At 40.1% G+C, this 22,166-nt stretch overlaps 1 protein-coding gene and 1 pseudogene across 2 annotated transcripts; one reads left to right on the forward strand and one right to left on the reverse strand.

Annotated features, from left to right (window-relative positions):
- Nucleotides 1-968: 968 nt before the first annotated feature.
- LOC129047353 (protein FRG2-like-2) lies at nt 969-3,873 on the reverse strand. Of its 2 annotated transcripts, none has more exons than XM_054560087.1 (4): nt 3,644-3,873; nt 3,305-3,379; nt 2,998-3,075; nt 969-2,665 (listed from the first exon to the last, which is right to left on the reverse strand). In XM_054560087.1, the coding sequence occupies exons 1-4, from the start codon at nt 3,819-3,821 to the stop codon at nt 2,151-2,153; spliced, it is 846 nt and encodes a 281-aa protein (XP_054416062.1). In that variant the 5' UTR covers nt 3,822-3,873; the 3' UTR covers nt 969-2,150. The 2 variants fall into 2 exon arrangements, with proteins under 2 accessions (XP_054416062.1, XP_054416061.1); XM_054560086.1 differs by having other exon boundaries at nt 3,305-3,382.
- Nucleotides 3,874-17,171: 13,298 nt separating this feature from the next.
- On the forward strand, nt 17,172-21,704 carry LOC129058110 (angiogenic factor with G patch and FHA domains 1-like; annotated as a pseudogene).
- Nucleotides 21,705-22,166: the final 462 nt, after the last annotated feature.

Below are 22,166 nucleotides of genomic sequence, written 5' to 3' on the forward strand. Positions count from 1 at the left end.
GAGACACTTGAGCAACAGGCCCCTTTGCAGAGGGCAAAGGGGTGGGCCTGAGTGTGACTCCTGTGTGGACGGGACTATCCCCCTCGCGCTCTGTTGCAGGCTCAACGTGGGGATATGTCATCTGTGAACCATGTGGATGAAAAACGGACAGTCACCTGAGTCTCGGCTCATTGCTCTCTGGGCAATTCGATCATTCCTCGGGAGGCGGAATTCGTCCGAATCGCTCCGGGGTGAAGTGACACAGGCGGGCGATCCGGAGGGCCCGTGAGCGCCCCGCAGGCAGACGCGGCTGTGGGCCAAGCACTTAGCCTGCACTGGGCACCCAACATTTTCCGGGAGCGCGAGGTCCTGCTGGTCCTGGAGGCAGAAGACCGCTTTTCTCTCTGCCTTATTCTCTCTGTCTCTTGCTCCCTTTCTCTCTCTGTCCTTCCCTTCCTCCCTCCCCCCTCCCTACCTCCCTTCCTCCCCACTCCCCACTTTCTCCTTTCCAATGTCCCTCTGTCCATCTGTCCTTTTCTAGCTCCATTCCTCCTTTTCTCTCTGTTTCTGTTCCTCTCCCCATCTCTATTTTTCAACATTATATGATCCCATTGTGTGTATCTGTGTGTTAAAATTTTTAGCAATAAAGTTCATTTTCATTAAGATATGTATATTGTTATTTAGACATGTTATTTATGTATGTGCATTTGTTTAATAGACATAAATTTATTTCAGAGTTATTCTACAGCATAGTATAAGCATAACTCATAAGCCGTGTCAACCCAAAAATTGTGTGACGCGAGTTACTGTGATTCTTTTATACTGCAGTGCTCGAGAATAAAATCTCTATATCTCCAATTTATATCTGTGTATTACCATTGAATTGGCCCCGTTTCCTGTAGTGACAGAACACTATTCCCGGACTATGACAAGAGCTGTGGACTGTGGGGAGGTCAGAGTTAGGATGATGCAGAAGTGAAGATAAGACATTCTCTTTATCACATCTTTATTAAATACAAATTCCACATGAAAGAAATTTTAAATTCCAAATAACATTGTTTATTTCATTATTACATAAAGTGAAAATTATAAAGCAACCAAACAAGTCATTAATACACTTAGATAATGAAAGATTGTATGATCTCAGTACAAAATACAAGTAGAATATACGTCAAATATAACAAAATACACTGTATTGTAGTATGTGGTGAAATCTCCATATCCTGCAATACAGTACAATCAATTGAAATGTATAAAATACAATAAAATATAAATTTAGGATGTTTAAAATGAAATAAAACATGAGGCAGATGAATAAATAAGTACAATCATTTACCATTTAATATATCTTGACATAAATTTTATGTAGAAATATTAAAAGTAAACAGCTTGCATAGTAATTTTACTATGCAAACTGTAAAAATGTATAGACATTTTCCCACAGGGAGTGCTACTAATGGTTTGTGGATATTAGTATTCCATGGGTTCAGGCTGGAAGAGTGACAGCCTACAACCTTTTCTGAATTAAAAGAGAAGCAATTTCTTGGTAAAGCGGCTCATGCCTGTAACCCCAGCACATTGGGAGGCGGAGGCTGGCAGATCACTTGAGTCCGAGGCCAACCTGGCCAACGTGACAAAACTCTACTAACAATACAAGAAAAAAAAAATTAGCCAGGCATGGCGGTACACGCCTGTAGGCCCAGCTACTTGGGAGGCTGAGGCATGAGAACTGTTTGAACCCAGGAAGCAGAGGTTACAGTGAGCTAAGATTGTGCCACTGCACTCCAGCCTGAGTGACATAGCAAGACTGTCTCAAAAAAAAAAGAGCATATAATTTTATATTTACTTTTCTACAATCTAAAATATGCAAATTCACAATTACAACCTAATATTTTTCTGATTATATAGAAATGCACGAGTGTCATCAGACATCCAAAAGGCATCAAATGTCTAACATGAAATATAAAATTTGTCTATAGTCTTAGTGGTCTGCAAAATGCAGGGCTCACCATTCTGAGTATACTGCTCAAGTTTCTTTCCTATGACTTCTTCAGGTTCTGTCATTTATTAACACAGTGCATCTAAAATTGTCACTGCTGGTCATCTGAAAGAATCTGAGAAGAAGCAGGTCCTTGTTCTCATTCCCAGAGCTGCATCTCTGCTGAATAGGGTCAGGGTGCTCCCAGCTTAGCCTTATCTGATCCACTGACAGGCTCAGTTGTCTCCTGCCCAGGGAAGGGATGGGCTTCTCTATCCAGGGCTGAATCCCCAGGACCAGGCAGTGTGGCTGGGACAAGCCAGCTCTCAGCAGGGAAGACATAAGCTGCCTGGGTGGCCATGGAATACAAGGTCTGCACCTGGGCACACAGAGGCCCCCGGAGCCGAGTGAGCAGTGTCAGCTGCTCACAGGTCAGTGGAGAATGGATCTGCTGTGCCCACACCTGGGCTAGGTCTTGATAAACAGCCTCTGACATAGCTCGCACAGAGGTCACCAAGCTTTTTCGAAGTGATGGTGTTTGGACTCCTAGGGCCCGAGACCTATGCCGCTCGCTGCGCCCAGTGCGAACCCTGGAACGTCCCCTATGGTGGGCATCACAGGTCTCCTGGATTTCACTGTTGTGCACAGCGGTGGAGGATCTTGATTTTTTATTCAACGTCAAGCTGCACTCCTCTTCTGGACAGTTCCCTGCAAAGAAAGCATGTGAGAGACTCACCAGAGCAGTCCCCACAGACCCTCATTTCCAGAACCCCCTGTGCACCCAGGTGAACCCCACTTGTTTCTCCCACTCCTTCCTGTCCATCTCAGCACTGGAATGACGTGAGGCTGAACCGCTTGTGAGTCCCCAGATATTCTCAGAGTGCTAGGATCTCAAAAATTTACTTGTCAATAAGTAACTCCCTTTCTGCTCAAGCCTCGTATAAAACTTTCCTGATTATTTGCCTTTTGGGGCAAACCAAAAACAAAAAAACCACCACCACCACCACCACCACCACCACCAACAAACACCAAGATTCTACCTGCTCTGTCTTGGCAGCTGTCCTTGGAACTGATTTTTCTTTTCCTGCAGTTTTCCCGATATGAGCTGTACTCTGGTTCTGTGAACACAATGAGAGTTTGAGAAAGTGCCTCCAACTGAGCATCCTGAAATTCCTAGTCCATCCTCGACACACAGGAGCTGAGGTTACCACCAAACCCCAGCTCTCGTCTGTTCTCCAGTGTCCAGGATATGTATGGCCCTGGCTGCCAAGCAGCTCCCAGTTTCCTTGCCAGGGGAGCCTGTGTTGCTGCCCTGTCCCTTCTCACCTTGAAAGAGCCAAATCTTACCTGATCCAGAAGTGCTGTTCCCGGCCTTGAGCTTGGTTTCCTCAGAAATCTCCCTGTTTGGATTGGGCTCCAATCCTGCTGCGAAAGAAAGTTTAGATGACTCACCTCTCCCTAGGCAGAGTCCCATAGTCTATTTCTGATGCATTTTTGCGAATCAGTCTTTCATGTGAAGCTCTTCTGCCAGCGTCACGAGTGAACACATTTCTCAAAGTTTCCTGAGGGCACTAAGCCATTTCCCATTCCCAAATCTCAAAATAAAACCCTACTAAAGACATATAGCTCAGTGTCCCTGATTCCAACCCTCCTTCCAGCCTCCACAGGAGCAGCCCAAGGCCTTACCTTGCCTTTGTGTGTGCTTCTCACTGGAATGGGAGAAGGCGGTCTTGCCTTTTCCTTTGAATGGTTTCTTCTCATCTGAGCCCTTTTCTGTAAAGGAGATCTGCTGGAAAGGGGGCTGGTCAGTGGAGCACTGGATGGAGGAGCAGGGGAGATCGGGGTCTTCATTTCCCTTTCCCATGTTGAAGCTCAAGTCAAAGGTGCGCTCTCTCACACGTCCAAAGGCAGAGTGTGGGTTATTCTGAAAGACCTGCCTTTTATACCTCCCTCGGCTGGGCGTGGCTTACTCTTATTGGCTGAAGAGTTTTCTCATTCCTGCCGCTTCTTAGAGCCTCAATCAGAAATTTCTTGCTGTGGTTCTACTGGGGACCTAGAGACAGTTAAGGGGAGACATTTTCAGGATCTTATAGTGTCAAGAAAACAAAGAACTGGGAGCACAGGGACCGGAAGATCAGGGAATCATTTTTTCCGATTTCTGTCCCAGTTCCTACCTGGAAGTATTTATGATCCTGTTCACCTTTCAAGATGCACAATTAAACATGCCTATATTGACATATGTTATATATTTTGCACAGAAAGAGAATTTATTATACATAGTGTTAACATTGTGTGCATAGATATTATAATTTCTTAAATGCTTGGAAACAACAAATGTCAAATTATTGTTGATTGTATTAGATCCACCCATATATGATGAAATAAAAATGCAGAGAAAAAATAAATACCAAATGAAATGGCCCTTCCTACCTTAAAAATGGGGAAGATAATTAGATCAAATGCAATAAAATTGAATTGATTAGGTTGCGCCAGTGCTAACCTAATCAGCCCCTGATTCCTGAGGTAGCAAAAAATCTAGGTGGAAAAACTTTCCTCCTTTCTCACCCTTCCTCAGTCATCCTGGGAGCGCCACTGTGTTCTCTGGAATTTATTCAGCCTCCCTCGTAAAAGTGGACTTGGTCTCAAACAGGTAACCCAACTGATCACAAGAAAAACAGCCTAGATTCTGAACATTCAGCTACTGTCTTCACACCGCGGACACCACCTGAATCCCGTCAAAGCCCACATTATTTCTCAACATCCACCATATTCCAGGGCAGCCTCTCAAAATTACCTCAGTGAGACGGGACAAAGTGTGGTGGAGCTCCAGGTTCAGAATAGCTGCCTCATCCCTTCCTACTGCGGCGGAGTCTGTCTCTGCTGATCAGAGCCCTCCAACTAGCCTAGTCTATGTCCGAGCAAGTGTCCCCTAAAAGGACCTTCTTGTCTCCCCCTCTGCTGAGGAAAGCAGCAGGAATAAGACCTTCTATGTTAGGGAGTACTCAGCCTCCAGTCCTAAATGACTTGATTGACTGATGAACTGATTCCCTAAGGGGGAGAAAGACACGGGGAAGAGGCTGTGTTGGGTGAGTCTGTGTTTTCCCAGCTGTGCTGCCTGTGCAAACAGTGGAACGAGAAAAGAATCAGTGGTAGACAGACACTGCCTAGGGAAATTGTCTGAATGTAAATGGAACTTATCATAATATGATATCGTTATATATTATAATATTATATCAAAATTTATTTGACATCTAAATAAATTTTGATATAATATATAAAATTCGGTCAGGTAATTTTATAAGAAAATTGAGTTAAATTTTGTGACAATATTAACATGTAAACTCAATAGAAAGCTAGGAAAATTGTCTGCTCTTGTGTAAATGACTGCTTTTTGGATAACTCTGTAAAAGGGGTGAAGAGGGGTCTGCTACTTACGTGATAGTAAGTACTTGATAAGACATCGACTTCCACATCTTTGCTGTTTTTAACGAGTGCCCTCTCAAGATATGAGAATATTTTACTCTAAGAAAGTATTTTCATAGATATCATAATAGAAATTTTGTTCATTTTAGTTAATAAATTATTATAACATTTAGTGATTATTAATAATTTATGTCATTGTTAAAATATACTCCTATAGACAACATATTACACATGTGTTTTGATTTGTCCTTTAATCTCAGGTAAATTTTTTAAATTTTTATTTATTAAATTCTATATATTTTAGATAAAAGAGACCTTGTAACTGCCATATGATGTACTTTCTTAGAAAGTGAAATTCTCAGGCAAAACTCAAGCCTGGCTGGGCGCGGTGGCTCATGCCTGTAATCCCAGCACTTTGCGAGGCCAAGGCGGGTGGATCACCTTAGGTCAGGAGTTCAAGGCTAGCCTAGCCAACATAAGGAAACCCCATCTGTACTAAAAATACAAAAAAAAAAAAAAAAAATTAACTGAATGTGGTGGCTCACGCCTGTAATCCCAGCTAGTTGGGAGGCAGGAGGATTGCTTGAACCCCGGAGGCAGAGGTTTTAGTGAGCCGAGATTACACCACTGCACTCCAGCTGGGAGACAGAGCAAAACTCCGTCTCACAAAAAGAAAAAACTCAGGCTTATTTTTATCAAAATCTAGATTTTAAATAACATTTCTAGGTGTCCCCTTTCAATAAAAATCCAAACCAAAACAAACAAAAAATTTCTAGGTAATTCCCATGAATATTAATAACTGTTAAATTGGGTACTTTTATTTTTAAGAGAGGGATTGTTTATATGGATGTATTGATGTGTCAAACACGTACAGTTAAAATTGTACCTTTTTTTGACAGAGCCTCACTCTGTCCCTCTGGATGGAGTGCAGTGGTGCAATCACAGCTCACTGCAGCCTTGACCTCCCAGACTCCAGTGATCCTCCCAAGTCAGCCTCCCAAATTGCTGTGACTACAAGTGTGCACAACTATGCCCAACTAACTTTTAAAAAATTGTTGTAGAGATGAGGTCTCACTATCTTGCCCCAGTGAGGTCTTGTTGTGTTGCCTAGGCTGGTCTCAAACTCCTGAGCTCTGGCTTCCAAAGTAATGAGGTTACGAATGTGAGCCACTGTGCCCAGCCAAGATTAGACCTTTCAATGAGTGCACATCTTACCTCAAAAAAAAAAAAAAAGAAACTTATTAAAAGATGAAGTCTGAGTTAAAAATCAGTTCATATTAATGATTTTTAATTTGGTACTTCTATTGTTAAAAAAGGGATTGTTTATATGGGTGTGTTTATGTGTAAAAAGCTAGTTAAGGTCGAACCTTTATTTATTTTTTGAGACAGAGTCTCACTCTGTCACCCAGCCTGATGTGCAGTGGCACAATCACAACTCACTGTAGCCTCAAACTCCTAGAATCAAGGGATCCTGCTATGTCAACATCCCAAGTAGCTGGAACTACAGGAGTGCACCACCGTGCCTGATTAATTAAAAAAAAATTAATAAAGATGTGGTCTCACTATGCAGCCCAGGCTGCTCCCAAACTCCTGACCTCAAATGATCCTCCTGCCTTGTCATTCCAAAGTGATGGGATTACACAGGCTTAAGGCATTGTGCTCAGCCAAGATTTTACCTTCAATGAGCACACATTTTTTATCAGAAAAAATAATAATAAATAATGAAGTCTGTATGAGAAATGAGTTGAAGTATAGATAATACAAAATTGGCATGTTATTAGTTGTTGTTGAGGCTGGGTAACAGGCCTATTGTACTGTTTCTTTTATTTTTGTGTATGTTTTAAATTTTCTGTAATAAAACATGTATAATAATACAAAGTTGATCTACAATGTTAGCTCTTAAGATCTTAGTGACTTTGGGGGAGCAAAAGGAGAGAAAGTGGATGTCAGGGCATCAGTGAACCTGGTTCTATTTCTAGGTTATGCACATGTGTTCACTTTGTAATAATTCATTGAACTTTACATGATTTCTTTGTATACGTCTTTCTGCATGAATGTCATACATATATAAAAATTTAAATATTACTTATTTGCACAAAATTTTAACATCATATCTCAGAATAATAGCACTGTTTTGTGTTGTTTTAAAGTGGGACATGTTTGCTCAGGGCATCATCAGATGGACATTAATATTCCAAGGTATTTACTTATGTCCTAACACTTTGGTGACCTTCTAGGTCTTCCCATGTTTACATCAATTTAGTAAGTAAGACAGTTTTAATTTTTTAGGGTATAGGCCAAGCACGGTGGCTCATGCCTACAATCTCAGCTCTTTGGGAGGCCAAGGCAGGAGGATCATTTGAGTCTAGTATTTTGAGTTTTTTTAGGATGCAATTATTATTCAGCAAAGTCCTCTCCCCACAGTGAGGTTCAGCAATGCAAGGGCACCTAGTGCATACTATGCATTTGGTATGAGTAGAACTGGATTGAATCAGGAATAAAATGTGTAGCAGAGGTCAGTTTGGCAAAGAAAAGTAGGTAATGCAGGTAAGATCAGAAGACCACAACCCAAGAGCAAATCTTTACATTTATTTCAGGAACTCATTTGCCCCTAGTTCACTGGAAGAAGCTGATTTAAACCATTCATTTCAGGAACCCATTTGCCCCTAGTTCACCGGAAGAGGCTGATTTAAACCATTCATTTCAGGAACCCACTTGCCACTAGTTCACTGGAAGAAGCTGATTTAAACCATTCATTTCTGGAAACCATTTGCCACTAGTTCACCAGAAGAGGCTGATTTAAAGCAGCAGTTTGGGGGCTTGGTTGTACCCCATAGTCACCCAGAGAGCTTTAAACAGCACTGTGGCTCAGGTCCCGCCGCAGGGATTCTGAATTCATTTATCTATTGCCTTTTGAGTTTAGGTAATTTTAAAAGCCTCCCTGGTGATTCCCGTGTGCACCCAGGGGGAACAACCCCTGGTTCAGGGTGAGAAATGCATTTTGCTGCGCATGCATTCTATGTGTGCAGCTGTGATTTGCCCCATGGCCACTCCTGAGTTTGGGGTCTTAGAAAATACACTTGTCCTGTTAAAAATCTAAACACAACTTCAAGACACACTCAGCTGTTTGGCTAAAATGCAACAGGAGAAAATATCTTCTCAACAGGTGTATCTGGATGGCACTTGCTTTCAGAGTAAAAGGTGGTTTCAAGCACAATATAGCACTTTTTTCCCACAGGCTTTCAAGGCCTTTTACTATCATATCCTTATGAATCACAGGAATAAATAAAATCATAGTTATATACCTGTCAAATATTGTATTAGGTAAAAATAAAGGGCATGTCTTCCATGCTCAGGTATCCTGATTAAAATCAGTTAAGACCCATCTGCCGGGTGTGGTGGCTCACACTTGTAATCCCAGCACTTTGAAAGGCAGAGGCTGGAGGATCACTTGAGCTCAGGAGTTCGAGACCAGCCTGCTCAACAAAACAAAACCTCATCTCTGCCAAAAATACAAATATTATCTGGTTGTGGTAGTGTGCACGTGTGGTCCCAGCTACTTGGGAGGCTGAGGTGGGAGAATTGCTGGAGCACAGAATGTCAAAGCTGCAGTGAGCCACTGCACCCCAGCCAGAATGACAAGGAAAGAGACCTTGTCTCAGAAAAATAAATAAATAAAGAGACCCATTCTTTCAGATACCCTCCTTCTTCTACATAAAACACAGGGCTTTTGACTGAAATGTTTTAAGATGAACTGAAGATTCTCCCATGATCAGGAGCAGTAGATGGGGGTTGCTCCCTTCCTGTTCTTTGAGTTGAAGCAAGGCAGAGGTCTGGAGACTCAAACTGTTAAATACTCAAACTGGTAAATATATCAATTGCTTTCTTTTCATATGTTGTATTAAGCTATTCTTGCATTGCTATTTAAAAAATCTGAGACTGGGTAATTTATAAGAAAAGAGTTTGATTGGCTCATGGTTCTGCAGGCTGTACAGGAAGCATAGAACCAGTGTCTGCTTCTGGGAAGGCCTGGAAAGCTTACAATCATGGTGAAAGAGAAGCAGGCATCTCACATGGTAGAAGCAGAAACAAGAAAGATGAGGAAAGGAGGGGTCACACTTCTAAACAACCAGATCTCGCGAGTACTCCCTATCACAAGGACGGCACAGAGCCATGAGGGACTCACCCGATGATTCAACCACTTCCTCCCCAGGCCCCACCTGCCACATTGGGGATTAAAATTCAATATGAGATTTGGAGGGGACATCTAAACTACATGGCATGACCATCAGAAAAACAGATGAAGAATTCATGGTTTCTGTTGTCCAGAAATTTTTCATCTAGAGCAAACGGATTAATAGCTGAATTCGGCATCCTGTGGTCAGAAGGGAAATGGATTAATGGCTGAATTCAGCATCCTGTAGTCGGAAGGGAAATGGATTAATAGCTGAATTCAGCATCCTGTAGTCGGAAGAGAGAAGGGAGCTGCACAGGGGGCCTTCGCTGCATGTGCTCCACTGTTCCTTGGGTTCCGATGTCTCCTCCTGAAGGGCTATTCATGGACAGAAGAGTTATTGTTATTGTTGTGATTATTTCTATTTATTTTATCTTGGTAAAAATAAGTTTTTAGCTTCTCATATAATTGTCCTAAAAAACCCTAAGAGTTTTGCTTAAGTTTCTTGTTATCATGTGTTATAAAAATTGTCAGGGAAGTGGCTAAAACAGATTAAAATTACACAAGCTCTAAGAGTCAAGTCTCTTTTGGGCAGGCTTAGGAAAGACAGAACTGGAAATAATCCACCAGCATGAACATCAGAAACATGGGGTCCGCTTTCTGTTCCAGCCCTGCCCAGATCCACCCTTTTCTAAGGCCTCATCTAGGTCTGGTCTCACCCTAGAATCTTCTCTCACAGAACTGATTAAAGGAGACCAGAGATTCGGGCTGGGGCTCCTGCTGCCTCTCCTGAGCTGGTGCCCACAATTTCCTAAAATGGAAGAGCAGATAAATGGAAGCAAATAATTCTTTATTTGGGGGCTATAATTTCTTTTTCATTGAAGCCAGTGCTTCTAGAGACACCCCACCTAGCAACTTGTTTTCCATTCCTGCAAATTCAGTAGCTGCTCCACAAGGCACAAAAAGGTAAATATAAATATAAAACATCTCTCCGAACAGTTCACCCTTTTTTCTCTATCCCTCTCATCTGTCGATATAGCTTTTATTTTGCACATTTTATTTTCCAGGTAAATAATTTTTAAAATGGAAGAAAAAATAGAAACACTAGGCCCTTCATTTAAATCCTGAAAATTACAGAAAACTTAGTACCCAACCCCCAGGGTGCTATGAGGATTAACTCACATCATGTAATATTTCCTGAACATTGCTCTGTAACAGACTTCTGAACACATAGTATGTGCTCAATAAACATTGTATGAACTCATGTGTACATGTTTTCCAAATGCAGACTTACTCAAACATTGATGCCTTCTCTAGGCTTTCTAAACTATAAAGAGCCAGTGGAAAATGACGTGTTTGAAAATGGTGATTGGTGGCTTCCACTTTGGGCCAAAAGTATTTGTGTTGTGGTAACAGTGTTGGGTGTCAGGAGCTCTGTGCTGTGCCTACTTTCTCTAGCTGAGTGCTACTATATTGGATGTAGTGGAAGAAACATCAGCATTAAGAGGAGAATTTTTAAAGAAGCCAATTCATGGATCCCTTCCAAACCTGCAGAATCACATCACTAAGAGAGAGCCTGGAATCAGAAATAATTCATAGGCACATTGAAACTTGAGAGTCGGGCAAGGTGACTCACGCCTGTAATCCCAACACTTTGGGAGGCTGAAGTGGGCAGATCATCTGAGGTCAGGAGTTCAAGACCAGCCTGGGCAACATGGCCAAACCATGTCTCTACTAAAACATACAAAAATTAGCCAGGTGTGGTGGTTGGTTCCTGTAATCCTAGCTACTCAGGTGGCTGAGATTGCAGAATCACTCGAACCTGGGAGTTGGAGGTTGCCATGGGCCAAGATGGTGCCACCGCACTCCTGCCTGGACAATGAGTGAAAACTCTGTTGAAAGAAAAGAAAAGAAAGAAAAACTTGAGAGGCAATGCTTAGCTAAGTGGCTCTCGGCCCATGCTTCCAGCCATAATCATATGGCCAGCTTAAAGAAATACCATCACCTGTGCCCTTCCCAGAGACTCTGTCTATCGGTCTTGGTGGGAGCATCTATGTGGTTGTAATTAGAAAGTCAAATTGTCCATCTTTGATAATTATATAATATCATATATACAAAATTCTAAAGACCACCAAAAAAACTATTAGATTTGATAAATAAATTTATTTATCAAATAAATTTATTTGATAAATGTTTCAGCATGCAAAAATCAATGTACAAAAATTGGTAGCATTTTTATACACTAATGATGATCAAGCTGAGAACTGAATTAAAAAGTCACTTCCTTTCACAATAGCTACAAAAAAGGTAAAATGCTTAGAAATACAATTAGTCAAAGAGATGAACGATCCCTACAAGGAAAACTACAAAACACTGATGAAAGAAATTGTACATGACACAAATGAGAAAAACATCCAATGCTCATGGATTGGAAGAATTATGATCATTAAAATGACTCTACTGCCCAAAGCAATCTACATATTAAATGCAATTCCTACAAAAATGCCAATGTTATTTTTTATAAAATTAGAAAAAAAAACACTAAAATTCACATGGAACCACAAAAAGAGCATGAATAGCCAAAGCAAATCTAAGCAAAGAGAATAAAGCTGGAGATATTACATTATCTGACTTAAAATTATGCTGGAAGGCTGTAGTAACCAAAACAGCATGGTACTGATATAAATTGACACATAGATCAATGGTACAGAATAGAGAACCTAGAAATAAAGCCACATACCTACAAACAACTGATCTTTTACAAAGTCAGCAAAAACATACACTGGAGAAATGACATCCTATTCAACAAATTGTGCTGGAAAAATTATATCGCTGTATGCAGAAGTATGGAATGGGACCCATATGTTCCACCATTTACAAAAATCAACTCAGTATGGATTAAAAGACTAAAATGTAAGATCTGAAACTATAAAAATGCTAGAAGAAACTCTAAGATAAACTCTTCTAGACATTGACTTGGACAAAGAATTTATGACTAAGATCTCAAAAGCAGATGTAACAATAACAAAAATAGGCAAAAGGAACTCAAACTAAAAAGCTCCTGAAAATGAGCTTTTTAATTAACACAGTGAACAGAAAACCTATGGAATGAGATAAACGTTTACAAGTTTTGCATGTGACAAAGATCTAATGTCCAGAATATACAAGGAACTCAAACAGCTCAACAAAAATAAAACAAGTAACTTCATTAAAAAGCAAGCAAAGAACATGAACATTAAAAAACAGACACTGATGGTCAACGGTCAACAAGCATGTAAAAGATGCTCAATGTTGTCAATGATCAGAGAAATGCCAATTAAAAACCACAATGAAATACCAACTTACACCATGCAGAAAGGCTATTACTAAAAAGCAGAAAAATGAGCTATCAGCAAGGATACAGAGAAAAGAGAACACTTATACATTGTTTGTGGGAAAGTAACTTTCTACAATCTCTATGGAAAACCGTATGGAGATTTCAAAATAGACTAAAAATAGAACTTCCATTTGATTCAGCATTCCCACTACTTGGTATCTACCCAAAGAAAAATAATTTGTTACATAAAGAAAATACCCATGCTCACATGTTTATCACAGCACTATTCACAATAGCCAATACATGAAATCAATTTAAATTTATCAATCAATAATCGAATAAAGAAAATGTGCTATACAAGTATACCATGGAATGCTACTCAGCCATGAAGAAGAATAAAATCATGTCTTTTGCAACAACATGAATAAAACCAGAGGCCATTATTGTAAGTGAAAAAACTCAGAAACAGAAAATCAAATTCTGTATTTTCTCACTTGCAAGGGAGAACTCAATTATGCATACACTTGGATATAGAGACTAGAAAAATAGACACTGGAGACTCAGAAAAATGGGAGGTTGGAGAGGGTTTAGGAAGGAGAAAATAACTAATTGGGACAATAAACAACATTCAGATGATTGTCACACCAAAAGCCCATACTTCATCCCTATGCAACATGCTTCTGTAAGGGAGCTGCATTTGTACTCTCTAACGTATTAATAAAGAGATTTTTTTAAAAAAAGGCCTGGCGCGGTGGCTCAAGCGTATAATCCCAGCACTTTGGGAGGCTGAGGCGGGCGGATCACGTGGTCAGGAGTTCAAGACCAGCCTGGCCAATATAGTGAAATCCTGTCTCTACTAAAAATACAAAAATTAGCCGGGCATGGTGGAGCACGCCTGTAGTCCCAGCTACTCAGGAGGCTGAGGCAGGAGAATCACTTGAATCCGGGAAGCGGAGGTTGTGGTGAGCCGAGATTGTGTCACTGTACTCCAGCCTGGGAAGAGAGGGAGACTCCGTCTCAAAAAAAAAAAAAAACTTTGGCTTTTATCAAGAGGGCAAACTGAATAGACCTCATAATTTTCATAAATAATTAGATTAGGCAAAAAAATTTTAACAAAAATAAATAAAAAATAATATTGTATTTTAAGAATGGTATAGAAAGATAATTTGATGAATTAGAGTAGTTAGTACTTAGCACATACAATATGTTAGGCAAGATTCTAAGCCACTTAGACTTTTATGGACAGAATATGTAACAGGGTAAAATAAATAACACAAAGATTCATTGGCAATGACAAATTGACATATTTTCAATCATATTAGATGATATTAAAACCATTAACAAATTTACTGTTTTGTTTCATAATAAAAAAGAATGTTAAATAACTTCCTTAAAAAGTTTGACTAATTAGGCATATAGATAAATGGGCAGCATTTTGACCAGTACACGGAGGACACACATTTTCAAACACCAGAAAAAATTATTTATTTATTTTTTGGGGGGAGAGAACAGTTTTATTATCTGGGGATACAGTGGGGTCCTCTCCCTGGGAGGTGGGTCTTCCACTGGTTACCCCCGCCAGGGCTCCAGGGGGCGCCATGCGATTCAGTGCTGGGCTCCGCTGGGGGCCGGGCCTTGGAGAAGGCGAACTGTGCGGGGACAAGCAGCTGCGGGGTCCTCACCGCCCGCTCCGCCCGGCTGCACCGGGCCTCCTGGTGCTCCTCAGGCTCCCGCCGAGTCTGCGTCTCTGGAGGGCAGTGAACCATCGTGCCCAGAACCTTATCCTCACAGTCCAGTTTGACGCAGGTCAGGCATTTCTGCTTCCTCCTCTCGGGCAGGTCTTTGCACTTGGGTTTCTTCCAGTCCTTCCTCCCGCCGCTTCTCTGTCTGCCGGAGCTTAAATTCCAGCCTCACCAATGTTCCAGCTGGGAAGGGCGTGTCCAGGGCGCTGTCCACACTGGTCTCCCGGAAGGCCCGCTGCACGGGCGGGTGCTTGCAGCAGATTCCTCCAGGGCCACCTGCAGGCCCCGGCGCTGGCCCCCTGTGCTCGGCACCCCCCGCGCCCCCCGCGCCCCGCCACGGGGCCAGCGAGATCCGCAGCCGTCTCAGGCTTCCCCTGTCACCCCGGCCCTGCGAAGCGGGTGTGCGCCCCTTAGTTCTCCGAGCCCGCCGGGAGCCACCTCCTCCCCTGCCCTGCCCCTGGGGGGGCCATGCCCGCAGAACGCTGGGCAGAGGCGAAGGAACCGGGAAATGTCCCTTTCTCCACACTGACCTTGGGGTGTGCCGGCTCCTCTCCACTCCCTCCCACTCTGCCCGCGCTGTTCCCCGGGGCCCGCAGTTTCAGCAAAGTTCCCTGCCGCGCCAGGAAGCCGTCCTGTTGCCCACTCTCACCCTTCCTCCTTTTCTGGCCCATTCTCTCTCCCCACTGGGTCTCCGACACGACCCTCTCTCCTCCCGGCTGTCCCCGGAGCCCCTCTCTGCTTCCCCAACTCAGCCCCCTCTCTGACGGCTTCTCCCTCCCACCCCCAAGCGAATCTCTGGGCTCCCACGGGGTGCCCTCAATCCCCGGGGCCTAGGTCAACCAGACAAAATTATTTTAAATGGGAAGGTTTGAATTCCATTGAATTCATGAAAGCAGGAATCCATCTGGTCATATTTTAAATAATTGTGAAATGATAATAGCAATTATCAATTTAAAGTTTAACCAGAATTCAGAATAACCACCATTTTACCAGAAAAAAAAAAAAAACCTGTTATAACTAACCAAGTCAGTAAATTCTCAGGATACAATATTAACATATGAACATCAGTTGCATTTTTTTACAGTAACAACAAAATATCTGAAACAGGAATAAAGATAGTTCCATTTACAATATTATCAAGTAGAATGAAATACTTAGGAATGAGTTAACAAAGAATATGGAAGATCTGCATACTGAAAACTATAAAATGTTGAGGAAAGAAAATGAAGAATACAAAATGAGAAATATGTGTTCATGGATTCTAAAAATTAATAATGTTAAAATATCCATACTACACAAAGGGATCTACAGAGTTAAATTTCTATCAAAATTTTAATGCCATTTTATTAAAATGTAGAACAACAATTTTAAAATTAGTATGGAACCACAAAAGACCTCAAATAGCCAATACTGAGAAGAACAAAAAGGCTGAAAGCCTCACACTTCCTGATTTCAAACTATATTACAAAGCTGTAGTCATCAATATAGTATAGTACCTACATAAAAACCAATAGAACAGAATAGAGGACCCAGAAATAAACTCACGGATATACAGTCAACCAATCCCACAGAATGGAGAAAGGATAAACACATCAAGGAGTGGTGTAGGAAAAACTAGATATGCACAGAAAAAAGTGAACCTTTGTCTCATATCATCACAAAATGAATATGAAATGAAATAAAGACTTAAACATAAGAACTGAAATCATGAATCCTCTAAAAAAAAAACGGGGAAAAACCTCCTTGACACTGGTCACGGCAATGATGTTTTGGATATGACACCAAGAACACAGTCAACAAAAGCAAAAATGAACAAGTGGAACTGTGTCAAAGTAAAAATTTTCTGCACAATAAAGGAAACAATCAACAAAATATAAAGGCATTATAGGAAATGGGAGAAAATATTTGTAAACCATATATAGGATAATATGTTACTATCTAAAATATATGTCATACTAATCAATACAAAAAAAGAACCCACAGCAGAATTAAAAGCAATTTCTTGATTAATAATTGGGCAAAATATATAAATAGCAATTTTTCCAAAGATATACAAATGGCCAGCAGGTATATAAAAAATGCTCAACATCACTAATTATAAGAGTAATTAAAATCAAAATCACAATGAGGTATCACCTTATCATGGTGTTTGATGCCTATTATCAAACAGTCAAAAGATAAAAAGTGTTAGGGTGTAGAAAAAGAGAACACTTGTCCACTGTTGCTGAGGATGTCAATTGGTGCAGCTATTATGAAAAACAGTATGGAGGTTCCTTAAAATTTTTAAACTAGAACTACCATTAATCCCAATTTGGAGTATATAGCCAAAGGACATAAAATCAGGATCAGCAAGGGCATGTGCACTCCTCTGATACAGATAAATAAACTGATACGTAATTTCAGCTTTAATAAAAATGAAACTCTTTCATCTACTACAATATTGATAAATCTTGAAGACATTATGCTAAGTGAAATAAGCCGAATACAGGACAACTACTGCATGATCTCGTTTGTATGTAAAATCTAAAAAAGTAAATAAAAATAAAAGAATAAAAAGCCATGGAAACAGTAGAACGGTGGTTCCCATGGGCTAGGAAGTGGGGAAAGTGGGGAGATTTCCATGGAAGGGGGCACCTTCTGTTACAAGGTGAGTAACTGCTGGGACCTAATGTACAGAATAGTGACTATAGTTAACAACACTGTGTACTTGAAATTTGCTACAAGAGTAGATCTCAGGTGCTCTCACCACACCCACAGAAACGTATTAACTATGTGAGGGGATAGATATGCTAACTAGCTTAACTGAGGTAATGTAAAGACTACTGACATCTCCCAACGCTCTATTGTACCCCCTAAAAATACACACTTTTCAATTTGTCAATCATAGCTCAACGAACGGAGAAAAAAAATAAGAGTAACCAGCAGGTCATATCTAGCCACAGGGAAACTCGATTTAAAACACGCTTGGCTACTGTTTGCTGCTCAACTCGGGAACAGCCGGAGCGCTTCTGGCCCCTGGATTTCGACGCTCCTCCCGCGGCCCCCGTGACTGTGGCTCCGCCGGCCCCCGCTTCGGACCCGAGCAGCCCCTCCGAGGCCGCAGCCGTCCGGCGCCCGAACTCACGGCCTCGGGCCCGTACCCGCCGCCAGCGCCTTCGCTGTGGCCGCTCCTCCCCCTCCCGGAGCCCGAGCTGGCCCAGCGGAGAAGGAGGGCGGAGCAGCTGGAACCAGAACGCGGAGCTGCAGGCGGCAGGTGCGGGAACGGGAGACGCTATGGCCTCGCACAGGACGGCTGCTCAGAGCGGCACGAGCAACCGCCAGGAGCTCCGCACGCAGCTGGAAGAACTCAGTCACGTACTCCGCTGCGGGAGAAATGGAGACAATAAAAGTCTGATGTAGAAGTACTCGCAGAGAACCATGCTCCTTGGTCAATCTCAGATTATTATTATCAGACCTACTCTAATGGTGTTAGTCTTCCAAATAAAGTGAGTGACTGAACTGTCAAATCAGCAAGATCAGGATATTGAAACCCTTGCTTTGAATTCTAACGACCAGTTATAAATAGAAAATGATGCTCACCCTGGTACTGATAGGACACCAAATGTTAAATGTAGACAAGAAGGTCATTTGCCTCAAATTCACAGGAGCCAGCATCTGCAATTGCAGCACAAGATACGTCCTTAGAAGGTTCGTCATTAGATGGAAGTTTGAGAGCTGCAGCAGAAGCGGCTTTATCACAGACCGGATTTAGTTATGATGAAAATACGGGACTGTATTCTGACCACAGCACTGGTTTCTATTAAGATTCTGAGAATCAAATATATTATGATTTAATTTATTACTACTGTGATGTGGAAAGTGGTCGCTATCGATTTCATTCTCGATTAGATTTGCAACCTTATCAGACTTATAACATAAAACAAAAATGAAAAATTGAGAAAAGAAAGGATCCAGATTCTTCTACAAAAAAAAAAAAAGTGAGGAAAAGGATTTGAATTCAGAGGATCAAGAAGCCTTCAGTGTTGAACATACAAGCTGCAACGGGAAAAACAATTTCACAAATGTGAAAAAAAAAGCCAAAATAGGCATTCATCACAAAAATAATCCCCCAAAATTCACTGTTCCAGTTAGTGAAAATGCTATGGAATCTCCTCTTAATGAAAACATCTCAATTCATCTTTAAGGATGAGAAAATCACAGAGACTGGTAGTGAACCAGAAGAAGGTGAAATTACGACTCTCAGACCGAGGGTAGTTATGATGAAGGCATTACCAGTAAAGGCAATGCAACTGCAAAAGATACTGAGGAGGAAGATTAGGAAAAAGTGTGGCCCTCATATATGACAGTAATTGTCGTTAGATCACCTGTGTTACAGACAGGGTCATTCTTCATCATTACTGCTGTAAAACCTGCTACAATTGGAAGAGAAAATGATATGGAGCATACTCTTCGAATCCCTGAAGTTGGTGTAAGTTTCATGCAGAAATCTATTTTGACCATGACTTACAAAGTTATGTCCTTTTGGATCAGGCAGTCAAAATGGAACAATTGTTAATGGAAAATGGATTGTTCAGCTGAAAACTAAATGTGACCCTTATGAACCTGAGCATGGAGATAAAGTGAAAGTTGTAGACATTGTGTTATCTTATTACATTCACCCTGGCAGTAATAGCTGTGTTGGATGTGAACCAGGGCAGGTTAGAGCTCACCTTTTCCTTGATAAGAAAGATGAATCATTTGTTGGTCCATCATTAACTAAGAAGGAAATGAGTTGGAAAGAAGAAAAGGATTTTAAAAATATATGAGTAAAATATGGTTTACAAAATAGAGACTATAAAAATGATAAGATACTGGAGAATCAAAAATATAAAGATAGAGCTGGAAAACATAGGGAGCAGATTGGAAGTGAAGGAAATTTCCAAAGAGATGATGCTCCTGCATCTGTTCGTTCTGAAATTACTGATAGCGACAAAGGTCAGAAGATGTTGAAAAAGATGTGTTGAAAACAGGAGAAGGCCTGGGGAGGGATGGTGGGAGAATAAAAACTCCAATACAGCTTCAGCTTCGGCAAACACATGCAGGATTGGAGACAGACAAACCATCCTCAATTAAAGAGACTCACCTTCTCCAAAACAAGAACAACAACAACAACAATAACTGAGACAAAGCACAGGAGAGGTTTGCCGAAAACTTTCCAGAAACTAAACTTCCAAAAGATGACCTAGGAACCATTCCTTGGGTAAAAGGGACTGAGGAGTGAAGGTTAATCACAGAAGAAAACTCAAGCTTTTTTATAAATAGAGTTTGGAAACTCTTATTTTATTGCAGAATGTTTCTCCCCAAAAAAGTCAGTGGCACAAGAAAGCTGTGTCACAGTTTACCCCTTCCTGATTCAGAAATGTGTAATAAAATGTGGTTTGCAGCTTTTAAAAAACACTTTTTAAACTAATTATTAGTGACTGAATTAAGTTATACAGTAAGTGAACTAAAGTTCACAGGGCACAGATAACTTTATCAAACTTTACTATTTTATCTTGTCATTTACAACATCCATATAAGCAATTAGCCATATAAGCAAAATTCATATAACCACTTAAATGTTCATTTGTCCTTGTCTCCATATATTCATACTAGTATGCACAGAAAATACAGCAAAAGAAACATCTAAAATCTATAAAAATAAATCTGACAATATACATTCTTTTTTATGCCCTTCAGGACCTAGATAAAAAATGTTGAGACAACATGAATAGTGATGCATACATTTTCTTATATTTGGAATAGCCTAAATCATATTAAAGAACTAATGAACTGGTGACATGTCACAGAAAATTCGTCTTTTATTGTTTTCTTCGGTGAAGAATCTGAATATGTTGATATATACTGTACATTCAGCATTTGCATTTGGTTTGTTTCATAGCTAATGAAATGTTTATACATGAACAAATGAGTACAGTATTGAAATAGTCCATGTGCTGGCATTCATACTTCTTATAAATACCATTGCAGGCAATGAAGTTGTGCCAGAAAAATCTGATTTCGAGTACAAAAGGAATACTTAGCCAGGGCCTCAAGCTCAATATATTTATTGAAAATGTCCTAAATTGCCATAAAACATTATAATGTTTAATTATTCATTTCAATAAATTATGAATTAACAAAAAATACAAATGTATTTTATGAATCAGGGAAGTCCTAATGAGACAGAATGGCCATTGAAGCCAAAAGGTCTGAATTCAGGTAAATAATTTTACTCATATTAGTTTTATGTTAGAGAAAACAATACTTCTGACCATATACTATTTATTGCAGTGGAGTATTTCAAAAATATGTACATAATATATAATTAATTTTCTAATGATATAAAGTAATCACACTCTACAAATTATTACAATATGGTCTATTGATGAGAGGGGTGTTTCAAATGAAAAAAACTTGGAATTTCTCATGGTGATAGATGCCATAGAAAATCTATGTAAAATATTTCACTCATATATGCAATTATTGATATTTCTGCTTTTCAGAAAAATAATATAAACACTTAATGCAGACAATTAAAATCACCAAGAAGTTACAAGAATTCACAGAATGCCTAATATAGTTGAAAGGAAATTAAGAAAACTTCCCAGGACTGGAAGTAAATAAAGGTAATGATCCAGAGAAGTAATCAACCTGAGGGGCCAGGGCTCCACTCAGATGCATCTGATTACAAGAATGTCAGGTCCATGTGGGTTGTTCCCTTCTGACAAGGCAAATGGAATAAACAAAGAGACACTGCCTGCAGGCATTGGAATGTGGTGTCTACCATATGTGAGGATTAAATTATAAATTATGTTGCACACAAGGAGATGAGCTACTGGGGTGAAGCATCAGAAGAAATTATATGGCACATCAATCTCAGATATTGAATTTATATTTAAATGTTTAAGTCAATATAATGGAAAAACAAAAAAGCAAAATAATGTGGAAAGAAACTACGAGCTTGTCAAGCTATCTTTGGAAAAGAGGCAAATGAAAAATAAAGTATTGAAAGTGTTGTAAAACAATTTAATGTACAACATACAGATTACATATTAAAATAGGCTGAGCCAAAAAGAGGGCTAGTAAAGTGAAATGCTGATCCCAATTAATATAGTCATATATGTTATAGAAGGCAAATTAATGGAAAATATAAATATATTTATATATGAAGATTAGATTGAGAAGAAATAAAAAGAATTTAATTGTTTTACCAGACTCTCTAAATAGGAAGGCAACAGTCAAAGAATCAGTGACTCGTAAGTTTCAGAAATTGGAAACCAGACATGAATCCTTTAAAAGTTTAGGGTGTAATATATGAAAAAAAGGTAAATTAAGAAATACTTAGAAGAAATAGTGGTTTGGGTTCTTGTGAATACTGCTTAATAAACATGAGAGTGCAGTTATCTTTTTTGACATGCTTATTTTGTTTCCTTTTGATATAAACCCAGCAATGAGATTGCTGAATCATATGGTAGTTCTATTTATAATTTATTGAAAAACCTCCATACTGTTCTCCCTATAGAAATGGGAAAT

The sequence above is a fragment of the Pongo abelii genome, chromosome 1 (assembly GCF_028885655.2).
Source record: "Pongo abelii isolate AG06213 chromosome 1, NHGRI_mPonAbe1-v2.0_pri, whole genome shotgun sequence".
NCBI lineage: Eukaryota > Metazoa > Chordata > Mammalia > Primates > Hominidae > Pongo > Pongo abelii.